At 37.4% G+C, this 15,730-nt stretch overlaps 1 protein-coding gene, 1 non-coding gene and 1 pseudogene across 3 annotated transcripts; 2 read left to right on the top strand and 1 right to left on the bottom strand.

The window, feature by feature from the left end:
- Nucleotides 1-1,704: 1,704 nt before the first annotated feature.
- On the top strand, nt 1,705-2,517 carry LOC149750938 (L10-interacting MYB domain-containing protein-like). The gene is made up of 2 exons (XM_089928406.1): nt 1,705-1,797; nt 1,885-2,517. Exons 1-2 carry the CDS (start codon nt 1,705-1,707, stop codon nt 2,515-2,517), a joined length of 726 nt encoding a protein of 241 aa, XP_089784532.1.
- A 19-nt stretch (nt 2,518-2,536) lies between these two features.
- Nucleotides 2,537-4,350, top strand: LOC149750937 (uncharacterized; annotated as a pseudogene). Its single transcript, XR_016398982.1, has 2 exons — nt 2,537-3,526; nt 3,698-4,350. The product of XR_016398982.1 is annotated as an uncharacterized LOC149750937 (transcript).
- A 6,059-nt stretch (nt 4,351-10,409) lies between these two features.
- LOC149750936 (small nucleolar RNA R71) lies at nt 10,410-10,515 on the bottom strand. Its single transcript, XR_016399047.1, has one exon. It is a non-coding gene; the product is annotated as a small nucleolar RNA R71 (small nucleolar RNA).
- Nucleotides 10,516-15,730: the final 5,215 nt, after the last annotated feature.

Genomic DNA, 15,730 nt, shown 5'->3' with positions numbered 1-15,730 from the left:
CCATCAATGATGAGATGGATTCTTTAATTTCCAATAATACTTGGAAACTTGTGGACTTACCCCTATATTGTAAGTCAATTGGTTGTAAACAGATACTTAGATGAAAATTGAAACCCAATGGAATAATTGGAAAATTCAAAGCTAGGCTAGTAGCTAAAGGGTTTAAACAAAAAATAAAAAAAGATATTGACTTTGTCGATATATTTTCTCCAAACACCAAGGTTACATTTATTAGATTACTTATTGTTGTAGCCGTTATTCATAATTTGTCTATACATCAAATGGATGTAAAGAAAATTTTTTTGAATAAAGATTTAGAAGAAGAAATTTATATGGATCAGCCTAAAAAAATTTCATACCAAGTAATTAAAATAAGGTATACAAAATTAGTTATATCTTCATTTGATTTGAGACGAATACCTAGACAATGGAATGAAAAATTTGGTATGCGCTTTCTTTCAAATGGTTTGAAAGTAAATGACAGTGAAAAATGCATATATCGTAAATCTATTAATGATGCTTATGTGATAATGTGTTTGTATCTTGATGATCTTTTAATTTTTTTTTGACTCTAACTTAGAAATTATAAATGCAACAAAATTATTACTTAGAAATAATTTTGATAGGAAAGATTTAGGCAAGGAAAATATGGTACTTGGTATGAGAATTACTTAAACTTCCAATGGCATATTTATTGACCAATCTCATTATATAGAATTTTTTTTAAAAAAAAATCAATATTTTGATTACAAACCAGTTAGCATTGCTTCTGATCCTGATATGCATTTATTTCTTACAAAATATGAGAATGATATTTATGATCAAAAGGAGGGTACTAGCATTATTGGTAATCTTAGATATGCTACAGATTGCATTAGGCTTGATATTGCATATGTTGTTTGATTGCTAGCAAAGTTCACTAGTAAATTAAATATGGAGCATTGGAAAGCTATAGCTTGTTTAATGAAATGCTCGAAAAGAACTGTGCACTGTGGTTTATTATGCTAAAGATATTCTGTTGTATTTGAAGGGTACAATGATGCCAATTGGAACACCTTTTCAAGTGATTCTTTGTCTATTAGTGGCTATGTTTTCACTTTAGGTGATGGAGCAATATGTTAGAAATCAAAAAATAATAAATTATTGCTAAATCCACTATGAAGCCAGAGTTAGGCCCTGTTTGGGGGAGCTTTTGGAGGGCCAAAAAGCACTTTCTGGCCCTCCAAAAGTTCTTTTAGGGAAAAAAGTGTGTTTGGTAAAATTTCCAAGAAACTGTTTCAGCTTTTGCGGGAAGCTGAAAATAGCTTTTTGGCAGAAGCTCCAATTTGGAGCTTTTGGGAGGAAGCTGTTTCAGCTTTTTCGGAAAACTCTATTTTTGACAAAAATGCCCACATTAAAATATAATAATTACATAGCTTGCCCCTTTATAAACCTAAAAAATCTGCTTGAGCCAAGAACCCTAGCCGTCAGACTCCTTTTCGTAAGAGAAGGAAGAGGAAGGCCATTTGGAATGAAAAATTGATAGAGGAGTTTATCGATATATGTATTAGTGAAGTTGAAGCTGGTAATCGCCCAGGAACACATTTCAATAGGTTAGGGTGGGCCAATATAATTAAGAAATTCAATGAGAAGACTAGAAATCAATATGACTACAAAAAATTTAAAAATAAGTGGGATAACCTGAAAGCAAATTGGAGCATTTGGATGAAATTGGTGGGAAAGGAAACAGGACTTGGATGGGATCCTGTTAGAAATACAATAGATGCACCAGATGCATGGTGGGAAAAAAAATTGCAGGTACACGTGCCACTAGTTTAATATTTGTAAGATTTTTTATACTAACCTATAAACTACTATTGACAACTATATATTGTTAACTTGCAGGAGATTCCTGATGCAGCTATGTTTCGAGAACGTGGTCTACAACATGCAATAAAATTGGATAGGTTATTTAGAGGTACTAGTGCCACTGGGGAGGGGGCCTGGGCACCAGCTTTACTGGTGCAGGAGGATGTTGAGGACACGATTGAAGTATATGAGAGGTTGGATGGGGTTAATAATGATACATTTGAGGGCTTAGGTGACTCAGATGAGGACCATCATATGATTGCATATAAAATTGATGATGTTCCCACTGATAATTTTAATGTTAACCTTACTCTTGCATCTGATGCTATCCAAGAGAGAGGAAAGAAAAGAGTTAGCTCTACTTTGCATGATAAGAAATGCAAGAAGGTTGGGGGTGCTGCACAACTATCTCAGCAATTGAGTCGTCTTATTGATGCAGTGGAGAAGAAAAGTACAGTGCCATCCAAGATGATTGATAAACCTGGACGTAGTATCGATGAGGTGATGGACGTAGTGCATATGATGCCTGAGATGGTAGCACAACCTGAACTGCTTTTGATTGCTGCTGAGGTGCTCCTTAAAAGAAAACATCGAGAGATGTTTATGGCACTCCGAGATACCAATCTTCGAATTGAATGGCTCAAGCGAATGTCAAACTTACATAAGTAGTTGTTGACGTACTATTATGGCAATATGTTTTGTAGTTTTAATTATGAACTTCTATTATAGAATGATGATGGACTATATGTATTTGTGGTATCTCTTGGATAATGTATCGTGGATGCTATTGATTTTATGGATATTATAGATGTTATGATTTTGTGATATAATATGTATTTGCATTATATGTTTATATATCATTTGTTTTATTTGCTACAGATGTTTTATTTTTTGCATAATATGTTTTCTACAGGTATGGGCAGCATTGACAATAGTTCTGAGGAGAATTATTCCAGTGAAGATGAGATAGTTGATGATGATAATTATAATATTCTACTAACTGCAACTGTTGGTATGGTTACTGAATATTACACAAAATATATTGAAAAAGAGCCTTGTAGGACCTCTTATCAAACCGGATACAAGTTTGTATCAGAAATTTTAGATGGCAATCCATATAGATGCCAACAACAATTTCGAATGGAAAAACATGTATTTATTAATCTGTGCATGGAATTGAAAATCAAATATGGTTTAAAGGCTTCTAGATATATTCCTGTTGAGGAGCTGGTGTCTATGTTTTTGATGATTCTAGGACATGGGTTTGGGAATAGGATGGTTCAAGAAAGATTTCAACATTCCGGAGAAACAGTTAGTAGATATTTCACCCATGTTTTAAATGCTGTTTTAAGGATGTCCAAGGATATTATTAGCCCGCTGGATAAAGAGTTCAAAAATATTCCAAGTAAAATCCGCAATGATCATCGTTGGTGGCCTTATTTTAAGGACTGCATTGGAGCAATTGATGGCACCCATATACCAGTGAAAATTTCTCCATCCAAACAAGTACCATATATTGGCCGAAAAGAGATTCCTACACAAAATGTTATGGCTTGTTGTGATTTTGATATGCATTTCACTTTTGTTTGTGCTGGATAGGAAGGTACTGCTCATGATACTCGTATTTTTTTAGATGCTATACACAGAAAAGAGCTCCAATTTCCACACCCACCTAGAGGTATGCATTTTAATTAAATATATTATAATATAGACGTATGCATATTAATTAAATATATTATGATCGCAAGTATACTTTTTTAACTTTCATTAAATATATTAAAATACTAACTCATATATATATATATATATATATATATATATATATATATATATATATATATATATGCAGGTAAATATTATTTGGTGGATGCAGGATATCCTCACATGTTGGGATATATGGGGCCTTACAAAGGGGAGAGGTATCATTTACCAGATTTTCGACGTGGAAGTCAACTAAAGGGTATGCATGAAATCTTTAATCATGCACATTCCTCCCTGAGATGCACTATTGAGAGGACATTCGGATGCTGGAAAAGTAGATGGAGAATGTTGAGTACCATGCCCAACTTTTCTTATCATAAACAAGTCCAAATTGTGGTGGCTTCCATGGCTATTCATAATTTTATTAGAAATCATGCAATCAAAGATTTGGAGTTTCAGCCTTATGATGATAATGAGGATCTACTCCCTTCTGATTGTTTAGAGATTAATGAACCACAGGAAGAACTGAGTGCAGAGCAAAGCCAAATATTGGGTAACCGTGAGATGGATATTTTGCGTGATCATATTGCTTCTCAACTTATAGCTCGGTGACTTCTGAGTGCAGTGCAATTCTACATGTTGTTTTATTTTGTATTTGACCAAACATGAATGTTCGTTGTATTTTTGTTGCTACTACGTCAACAATGTAAAAAAGTATGAACAAGGTAAAGTTAGAGAGGATGGATATTAACTATGTGCAATCCTTGATTAACTATGTGCTAAGATATATGTATACCATGCTAGATTAATTGTGTCCAATCCTTAATTGTGTGTTAGAAAGGCTAAACTGTGTGCCAGGCTATATGAAGTATATTCCAAGCCTTATTGAAGTACGCACGTAGAATATGCTAAATAATTTTTCATCTATGTGATTCTCGTCTAAACATCTAGTAATCATTTAATCAATTTTATCACCTAACTAGAAAAATTGTTAGAGAGATACCATAATACATTATCACCTACTATAAATGTTGCCCAAGGTGACAATCCAAGAGAGGGGGGGGGGGGGTGAATTGGTTTCTTCTAAATTTTGGTGTTTTAAAAGTTTTCTTAATTAAGTGCGGTGGATGCTTTCTTAAATTATTTGAATGAGTTAAACTAGAACAAAGATGGAAGATATTGTAAGAATAAACGTAAGCACATGCACAACACAAACACAACAATATATAGTGGTTCGGTGCTCTTCTTAGCACCTACGTCCACTCCCCAAGCGACCCCTTGGGAATTCACTATAATCCTGCGGATTACAGTTGGATTGTTTTCCGGGCTCACAATCCAAAAACTTTTGTTGGTTTTACGGGCTCACCAACGAACCTATACACTTTGGTTTTCCGGGTTCACCAAAAACCTTTGTTGGTTTTGCGGGCTCACCAACGAACCTTTACCCTTTGGTTTTCCGGGTTCACCAAAAACCTTTGTTGGTTTTACGGGCTCACCAACGAACCTTTACACTTTGGTTTTCCGGGTTCACCAAAAACCTTTGTTGGTTTTACGGGTTCACCAACGAACCTTTACAAATAGTTTGACAAACAAAAAGAAAGATTCAAACTCCTAAATGAGCAAATGTAACAATATTAACTACAAAGAAGAGTTAGAAAATATTTATCGCTTTGAAGTGGCTTCTCTCTTCTTTGTCAAGGATGCTTCACTCTTCAAGGGAGGATGGAGCTCTTGATGACTCTTTGAATCTGCTCAACCTCTTTCTTTGATTCTTGAATGAAGCTCTTGAATGAAGAAGATGAGGGCACTTTTGTTTTCTTGTGTGCTCTTTGATATTCCTTGCAAAAGTTATTCTATCTGATGAATAGTGCCCCTTTAAATAGCTTCCCACATCCTTTGGTCAAGCCCCAATGGTTAGATTTGAAAAACTAGCCGTTACTGACCTTGGGAAGGACAAAAAGTACATCTGCAGAACTAGCCGTTATGCTTCAGCCCGTGTTTGGGTCGGCTCAACCTGTCCTTGGGTCGATCCAACTTTCACTTGGGTCGACTCAAACATTCCTTGGGTCGACCCTCTTAGAAAATACAGAAACTTGAAATTCAGCCTTCCTTCCCTTGGGTCGACCCAACCTTTCTTTGGGTCGACTCAAACCTTGGGTCAGCTCAAACTTTTCTTGGGTCGACTCAAACCTTGGGTCAGCTCAAATTTTTCTTGGGTCGACCCAACTTTCAGAAAATTCAGAATCTTGAATTTCAGCCTTTCTTCACTTGGGTCGACTCAACCTTTCTTTGGGTCAACTCAAGGTTTACTTGGGTCGACTCAACTTCTTCTTGGGTCGACCCTCTCAGTAAATCCAGAGAACCATTTTCTGAGTTGTTTGAGGATCTTGATGTTTGGGTCGACTCATGCTTTCCTTGGGTCGACCCAACTCACTGTTCATCTGTGCCATTTATTGCAGAAGTGTGCCAAATGATTTCTTGATGTGCCGGGGTTGACCTAATCATCCTTTGGGTCGACTCAATCCACACTTTACTGCATCTCAAGGTTAGATTCATTCATATAAACAATGAAATGTATCTATATCAATTTATACAAATATACTGAGAGTAATGAACTTATAAATGAAGTATCGATTTAACTTATAACATACTCTTGTTAAATGCTTGTTAATCATCAAAATAACACTATCATTCTCAATAAATATAATATTATAATACGTTATATCATAATACATTAATATGTTATGTTAAATAATTTAATATTATGTTATATTATGAAAAATTAATTTATACTAATAATTATAATATTTTATACCTTTATTATTGTATTATACTATAAATATTATATTATATTACATTACATTATAATACATTAATATGTTATTTTAAATAATTTAATATTATGTTATATTATGAAAAATTAATTTATACTAATAATTATAATATTTTATACCTTTATTATTGTATTATACTATAAATATTATATTATATTACATTACATTATAATACATTAATATGTTATTTTAAATAATTTAATATTATGTTATATTATGAGAAATTAATTTATACTAATAATTATAATATTTTATACCTTTATTATTGTATTATACTATAAATATTATATAATATTACATTACATTATAATACATTAATATGTTATTTTAAATAATTTAATATTATGTTATATTATGGAAAATTAATTAATACTAATAATTATAATATTTTATACCTTTATTATTGTATTATACTATAAATATTATATTATATTATATTATATTACATTATAATACATTAATATGTTATTTTAAATAATTTAATATTATGTTATATTATGAGAAATTAATTTATACTAATAATTATAATATTTTATACTTTTATTATTGTATTATACTATAAATATAATTGATAAGTGCTAAATAATGTACAAATTTATCTATTTTACATAGCACTTATTACTATTGTTATGCACATATTTTAAATATTAACAAAAGAAAATGTGTTTCCCCTCTCATTTCATTTGAATAAATTATTAGAGGTAATTCAAGTTTGGTTTAATTTTCTATATTAATTTAGTCTAATGTGTGTGCAGGTCGAGTCATCCCATTCACGAACTAGTCTCAATCTGTTCCATGTGTGGACTACTTTCTCCCACATGTGCATGAAGCTACCCATTCCTTTGTCCACGTCATATTTCCCGTGTGCACCAAGCTTCCCAACTTAGCAAAACAAAGGCCTCTCCCATTTTCTCCACGTGTCCAAACTTTCTTTATTTTAGATTCAGAACAAAGCCCTTCCAACTTACCCGAGTGGACCCCAACCACTTTTCTAAAAAAAAGAAGAGAAGAAGAAATATAAATAATAAAAAAATTCAAACATCCTACTCATTCCCGTATTCATCTTCCACATTATTTTATTTTATTTTATTTCTTCTCTTCCCCTGTTTCAGAACAAGCCGCATGATCCTCCGCATCCTCCCCCGCTTCCGCGTTCAAAGAACTCCACCCAGCCGTCAGCATCCAAGCTCCCGCTTCCAATCAAGCACCCGAAGAAGGAAACCCATCTCATCTTCTCCCGTTCACGCCATCAATCCCGGAATCCCAGCCATCAACAGCCACCGTGCCAAGCCGTCCGCATCCTCAGCGTCCCCACCGCGTGCCAGATCCCGTGCCAGCAACGCTTGTCTCCAAATCCTCCGCAATCACCGAACCTCCCAGCCCCTCTTCCGTGATCCCGACGATCCCGCACTGCAGCCAGCGACCATTCCGAGCGAGTAGAAGACCAACTCCTCCGCGATCACCGTGCGTATCAACCAGCAAAGCCAGCAACGTTTCCAGCCAGCCGGGCGTCTTCCGCATCAGGCATCCGCCTGCATCCCCGCCTCCTCACAGCTGCCGTTCTTAGCGAGCAAAATCCGAGATCCACGCCCTCGTCCCAGCTCCTTCCGGATCGGCGTCCGTCTCTAGCTCCTTCCCCTTCTCCGTGATCCAGGCATTCCGCATCAGCCTCCCAGCGATCCCGCGGCACCCCTCATCCGGAGCCATCCCCTTCCGTTTCTAGCCATCAAGGAGCACGAGATCCGGCCATTCTCCTATGGATTGACGCCTTTCGCCCCATCCATCCGCGATTTTCCCTCCAGCATCACGCCCCGGAATCAGCCGGCCGTGATCTCTTCTCCCTTCCCGAACGAGCACTCCGGACAGCTATAAAAGGAGGGGGCTGAGGCGTTCGGAGGGGAGGGAGGCTCGGTGGAGAAGAAAGAAACAGGGGGGCTCTGTTTCGGTGAAGAAGAAGAAGAAAGCCGAGAGAAAGAAATAAAAAAAAGAAGAGAGAGGGGAGGAAAGAGAAGAGTCTTGGATATTTTGGGAATTATGGGAGGTGATCAACTTCATTTGAGGATGGGAGGTCGTCCGGAAGCCATGCTCGGCTAAACATCTAGTCTAGGGCTGGATGAAGCCCTAGCAATGTATCAGGGCATTGTAGTTCTTATTTTTATTGTTATTTTGGAGCTTGTTTAAATTCTTATTTTCAATGAAATATTCCTTTATGATATTTAAACTTTGAGCATGCTAGTTACTAATCATGTTTGCTAAAGTAGTCTAAGATGATCCATGCCTAGGAAGATGAAGTGTGCTGCATCCTAGATTAGCATACTTAGGTAGACACTTCATGCTATACCGAAGATGGATCTTCCTAACACTCTTTATGTTTTTATTTTAAAAGGCTTATAGCCAAAAATTGCATGCCTTCCAAAAGATAAAAATTAAGAACACAATCCTTGATGCAATGCTATGTGGTGGATTCCAAACCCTAGATCTATTTACTTTGATTAAATTTCAATTCGTACTCATAGATTAATTTAGTTGAATCAAGTTAGCAAATCCTTCTTTTTGATTTATTTTTAAAAGAAAAATAACTTGTCTCCAATCCCTGTGGACCGACACCCGTAATCACTATCCTACAGGATACGTGCTATTGCGTGGTTTATTTTCAAAATTGAAATAACCGATCAATTTTTGGCGCCGTTGCCGGGGATTGCTAGCATAGTTATTTTTCTTATTAAAAAATTATTTAAAAATTAAAAAAAAAAAAAATTCTTTTAAAAAAATTTCTATTATTGTTACTTTTCTTATCTTCTTTTTCTCCCTTACTAATTTTTATTTATATTATTTGATCAGGAATCGAGGAAAAAATCTGGGATGATCAAAAGGAGAACTGCCGGAAAAGAAATGTTGTAGAGGTTTGCAAAAAAAAAAAAAAAAAAAAAAAAAAAAATTAAATTGCTGGAGAAATTCCCTTTGGTAACCTCTAAACTTTTCTTATTTAAATTAATTATTGGTTTGAAATTTTGTGGTGATTGTTTGATTTTAATTATAGCAAAATTGTGAATGCATGCTTGATACACATACACAAATCAATTTGCACATAGTAAGGGCAATCACCCCAACAAGATAAGAGCCGGATTTCATCACCGGACTCTTGCCCAACTTAGGTGAACTCAATCTCACATAGTGTCATCTTTAATTAAAATCAATTAGACGTTGGCTCCTAGGGACATTCGAGCTCAATAGGACGAAGATCACCGAAAGTTGCACCAATTTCGCTCTGTGGCTTAGTTGATGTCTAGGCAAGCTTTGTCCCTATAAGGGAGACAGTTCATCTGTTCGAGGCAAGTGGGTTTTAAGTGGGACCTTTGCGAACGCATCGTGACCCCTCCACTTACCTGGGAGCTTACCTGGTCAACTCGGTTCATTAGACCGGATTGGAGGCTTAGGTGACCTCTTCAAACCAGTTAGGAGCTGTCTAGTGATTTTAGGACAAAGACTAGGATTGATATGCTTTGCATGCTTGATTGATCAAGTACTAGTGTATGCACGGTAGTCGTTCTAGAGTACAAAATCTATTACCTTTTGACCCTGAAATAGAACGAACCCTTAGGAACATTCGAGCTAAGATCAAAACATTAGGATCATCCCCACCTCTTAAGATGGCTGAAGAACAACCCAAACTCTTGAGGGAATACTTTACTCCCACTATTTATACTTCCCCATCTTGCATTCGATTACCTGAGGTAGCAGCTGTACAATATGAAATAAAGTCTAGTGTGATCCAAATGCTCCCATCTTTTTATGGGCTCACCAATGAAGACCCATATAAACACCTAGATGAATTCCTTGAGATTTGCACCACTGTCAAGATTCAAAATTTCACTGATGATGCTTTAAAACTTAGATTATTCCCCTTCTCCCTTAAAGATAGAGCCAAACAATGGCTGAATTCTTTAGAAGCTAACTCAATTCGTTCTTGGGATCAAATGCAACAAGAATTCCTTAAAAAATACTTTCCCATAGGAAGAACGAACCAGTTTAGACGTGCCATTACAAGCTTCTCCCAAACCGAGGGAGAAGAATTTTATGAAACTTGGGAGAGATTTAGGGACCTAATCCGTAAATGCCCTCATCATCAAATACCTAAGTGGCAGCTAGTGCAATGTTTCTATGACGGTTTGACGGAACGAAACCGTCAGATGATCGATGCTGCATGCGGGGGGACTTTCATGCTTCGAAATGAGCATGAAGCATGGCAACTATTTGAAAATCTTAATGAAAACTCCCTCCACCATGCTTCGTGTTCTCGTCAAGCATCCCCGAATTTTCAAAGAAAAGGGGCCATTTGTGAAATAAGTCATTCTATGGACCTGTCTAGCAAGGTAGATGCATTGTCCCATAAGATTGACCAACTAATGATAGGAGGACAGGTCGTTAGTTCTTCCCAAGCACAAGTGTGTGCTATCTGTTCTAGCCCATCGCATCCTATTCATGAGTGCCCCTCAGCACCCCAATATCCCGAACTCGTGCAAGAACACATCAATGCTGCCCAAACACAGCCCAGACCGGGTAATGATCCATTTTCCAATACATATAATCCGGGATGGCGGAATCATCCAAATTTTTCTTGGAGGCAGCAAGCTTCTAATACCTCCCAACCCTTCCCCCAAAATTTTCAAAACCCTCAGAATTTTCATCTCTACCGTCCCTCAACTCAATTTCAGCATCCTCCTCCTCCAACCCAAAGAAATACAGCCTTTGAGGAGAAGGTGTTGACTGCCCTTCAAGGTTTGGAGGCAAATACACAACTATTGCACTCTCACACACAATCAATTGCTAAGCTAGAATCCCAAATGGGTCAACTAGCCAATGCATTAAATAAACGAGAGGAAGGTAAGCTTCCAAGTCAACCAATGAGTAATCCTAGGGGACAATATGTGGCTCAAGAAACCCGACTAAATCATGAGCAAGCCAATGCTTTGACTACCCTAAGGAGTGGACGTATAATAGATAATAAGGTTGGGGAGGGTAACAATAAGGAAGATGAAGAAGAGGAGAGGAATGTTTCACATGAAAACCCAAAACCTTCTTCAGCTAGTCCACCATCTGTCACAACCCATACTCCAAAGGCTCCATTTCCTGAAGCACTTAATGCACCCACTCCCTTTGGCAAGAAGGGAACTTCACTAGAAGAGATGATGGAGGTGTTCAAACAAGTTAAAATCAACCTTCCACTTCTTGATGCCATCAAACAAGTTCCCTCCTATGCCAAATTTCTCAAAGACCTTTGCACCCAAAAGCGAAAATCTAGGACACATGTGCCTAAAAAGGTCTTACTTACTGAACAGGTAAGTTCCATTCTCCAATACAACACCCCTCCAAAATTCAAAGATCCTGGCGCTCCCACTATTTCCTGTGTCATAGGAGATAACTCCATTGACCGAGCGCTCTTAGATCTAGGGGCAAGTGTGAATCTTCTACCCTATTCAGTCTATGAGAAATTTGGGTTAGGTGAATTAAAACCTACCTCGGTGTCCTTACAATTGGCTGATCGATCTGTGAAGATACCACGGGGGATGATTGAAGATGTTCTTGTCAAGGTAGACAAGTTCTATTTTCCAGTAGATTTTATCGTCCTTGACATGGAACATGTGCCCAACCTAAAAAAACAAATCCCTGTGATTCTTGGTCGTCCCTTTTTAGCAACAGCCAATGCATGTATCAACTGTAGAACCGGGGCAATGGATATATCATTTGGGAACATGAAAATTAAATTGAATGTTTTTCATGCCGCTGACCAACATGTGAGGGAAGACGAGTGTTGCCTAATTGACGAAATGGATGATCTTGTAGAGGAAGCCCTTCCCTATATCTTAGCAGATGACCCCTTAGAGGCATGTCTGGCCCATTTTGACATTGACAACTTTGATATAGACAAGGCCATAGAAGAAGTTAACATCTTACTTGACAATCAATCTCCAGTGAGTTCCCTTCCTTGGAAGAGCCGACCTGAACCTCTTCCTCCCATTGCTAGCGCGCCACTTTGTCCTTCCATTGATTCACCACCTAAACTTGAGTTAAAGCCACTTCCAACAAATCTTAAGTATGCCTTTCTAGGACCAGAAGATAGCCTCCCTGTAATTATCGCAGCCAACTTATCTACTGAACAGGAGGGTAAACTTTTGAGGGTGCTAGAAGAAAATAAACATGCCATAGGATGGTCTGTGGCCGATTTGAAAGGGGTTGACCCCTCTGTTTGCATGCATCGAATTCATCTCGAAGATGATGCAAAACCTACCCGAGAAATGCAAAGAAGACTCAATCCTAACATGAAGGAGGTAGTCAAGAAAGAAGTGGTGAAGTTATTAGATGCCGGAATCATTTATCCAATTTCTGATAGTAAGTGGGTGAGTCCGACACAAGTGGTACCCAAGAAATCAGGTATTACTGTGATTGAGAATACGGAAGGAGAATTAATACAAACACGCACAACCACGGGTTGGCGCGTGTGCATTGACTATAGAAAACTTAATTCAATGACTAGGAAGGACCATTTCCCTCTACCTTTCATAGATCAAATTTTGGAACGGTTGGCTGGTCAAGGTTTCTACTGCTTCTTAGATGGTTATTCTGGATACAACCAAGTACCTGTCTACCCGGACGATCAAGAGAAGACCACCTTTACCTGCCCATTTGGGACATTTGCATATAGGAGGATGCCTTTTGGACTATGTAATGCACCCGCAACTTTTCAACGATGCATGATGGCCATCTTTTCAGATATGGTGGAAAACTTTCTAGAAGTATTCATTGATGATTTCTCAGTTTTTGGCCTATCTTTTGATGATTGTCTGAACAATTTGACCTTAGTTTTGAAAAGATGTAAGGAGACCAACCTAGTACTAAGTTGGGAAAAGAGCCATTTTATGGTTCAAGAAGGCATAGTTTTAGGACACGTCGTGTCCAAGAGGGGCATTGAAGTAGATAAAGCCAAAGTCGATCTTATTTCCAATCTTCCTCCACCAAAAACTGTGAAACAAATCCGATCATTCCTTGGCCATGCTGGTTTCTACCGTCGCTTTATTCAGGATTTCAGTAAGATTTCCAAACCCTTGTGCAATCTTCTTGCCAAGGACACTCCCTTTGTCTTTGATAAAACATGCGAGGAGGCATTTGAAAATCTTCGCTCGAAATTGACCACTGCACCTATCATACGGCCCCCTAATTGGACCCTTCCATTTGAACTAATGTGTGATGCATCCGACTATGCTATTGGGGCAGTCTTAGGGCAACGGCTAGATAAAGTACCTCATGTCATTTACTATGCTAGTAAAGCACTCTCAGATGCACAATTAAACTACACCACCACTGAGAAAGAATTGCTAGCGGTAGTATTCGCACTAGACAAGTTTCGATCTTACTTATTAGGATCCAAGGTTACCGTATTCACTGATCATGCTGCCCTTCGACACCTTCTTGCAAAGAAGGATACCAAACCCCGTCTGATTCGATGGATTCTTTTACTACAAGAATTTGACCTAGAAATTCGTGATAAGAAAGGAACTGCAAATGTCGTAGCGGACCACTTATCTAGGATTCTTCTTGAGCCCTCTTGTAAAAATACCTCACCCTTGCACGATTCTTTCCCAGATGAACAATTATTTGAGGTACAAAGAATAAAAACGCCATGGTTTGCAAACATAGTGAATTACCTTGCCATAGGACGAATTCCTGATGATTGGTCAACTCAAGATAAGAACCGATTCTTTTCACAAGTAAAGTTCTATTATTGGGATGATCCTGATTTATTCAAGTATTGTCCCGATCAAGTCATCCGTCGATGTGTCCCTGAATGTGAATTTCAAAGTATTCTTTCATTCTGCCATTCACAAGCTTGTGGGGGACATTTTGGGGGTAGAAAAACTGCAGCAAAAGTTTTACAAAGTGGATTTTATTGGCCCACACTTTTCAAAGATGCCCATAACTTTTGCCAAACTTGTGAACGGTGCCAACGGATGGGTACCATCTCTCGTAGAGATATGATGCCTCTCAATCCTATTTTAATTGTAGAAATCTTTGATGTCTGGGGTATTGACTTCATGGGCCCTTTCCCACCATCCTTTGGTTTCGAATATATTCTGGTAGGGGTTGATTATGTTTCAAAATGGGTAGAAGCTGTCGCCACTAAAACTAATGACCACAAGGTTGTGATTAAATTTTTACATGAAAACATCTTTTGTCGTTTTGGTACACCCCGGGCCATTATCAGTGATGGGGGATCTCATTTTTGCAACCGATCTTTCGAGGCTTTGGTTCGCAAATATAACATCACCCACAAAGTTGCTACCCCATACCATCCCCAAACGAGTGGACAAGTCGAGGTGTCCAATAGAGAGTTAAAACACATCTTAGAGAAAACGGTACGTCCCGATAGGAAAGATTGGTCTCAAAGGATAAATGATACACTCTGGGCTTACCGTACCGCCTACAAAACTCCTATTGGCATGTCCCCCTACCGATTAGTTTTTGGTAAAGCTTGTCACTTACCGGTAGAACTTGAACATAGAGCTTTCTGGGCTATAAAAAAATTTAACTTAGACATGGCAGTAGCTGGTCCTCACCGAAAACTCCAACTAAGTGAACTTGAAGAATTGCGTAATGAGGCTTATGAAAATGCTAAAATTTATAAAGCAAGGACTAAGGCTTTTCATGATAAAAATATTAACCGTAAGTCCTTCGAACCTGGTCAAAAGGTTTGGCTGTTCAATTCCAAGTTGCGACTCTTCCCGGGTAAACTACGCTCTAGGTGGGATGGACCATTCGTAGTGAAAAAGGTTTCTCCTTATGGTGCAGTAGAGATCCAACACCTCAATGGTGGACATGTTTTAAAAGTCAATGGTCAAAGGTTAAAACCTTATGTAGACTGTGTTGCCGACGGGCAATTGATCGAATCCCTTAATTTAACGAACCCTGTTTATCAAAATAATTAAGGACCCACTGTGTCTGGCTGAAGACAATAAACTTAGCGCTTGTTGGGAGGCAACCCAATTCTCTTAGATTATTTCTTAACATTGAGGACAATGTTAGGTTTAGGTTTGGGGGTATTCATCTTGATTTTCATCAAAAAAAAAAAAAAGTTTTAAAAAAAATATAATAAAAAAAAAATCATCTTTAAAAAAAAAATTTTTAAAATAATTTTTTTTTTTTTTTTAAAAAAAATGTGTTTATAAAATAATAATAAAAAAAATTATTAAAAAAAAAGTTTTGTTGAAAAAAAAACCTAATTTATATACATTTATGCGAGAATGATAAACACACAAGGTATATAAAATCTAAAAGCCCAATGACTAGTGGGA

Source organism: Phoenix dactylifera, chromosome 18, assembly GCF_051530095.1.
Source record: "Phoenix dactylifera cultivar Ajwa chromosome 18, Ajwa_hap1_PhDact_Kaust_v1.1, whole genome shotgun sequence".
Lineage (NCBI taxonomy): Eukaryota > Viridiplantae > Streptophyta > Magnoliopsida > Arecales > Arecaceae > Phoenix > Phoenix dactylifera.
Note: the sequence above shows the minus strand (reverse complement) of the source record. Positions and strands in the feature narration are given on the sequence as shown.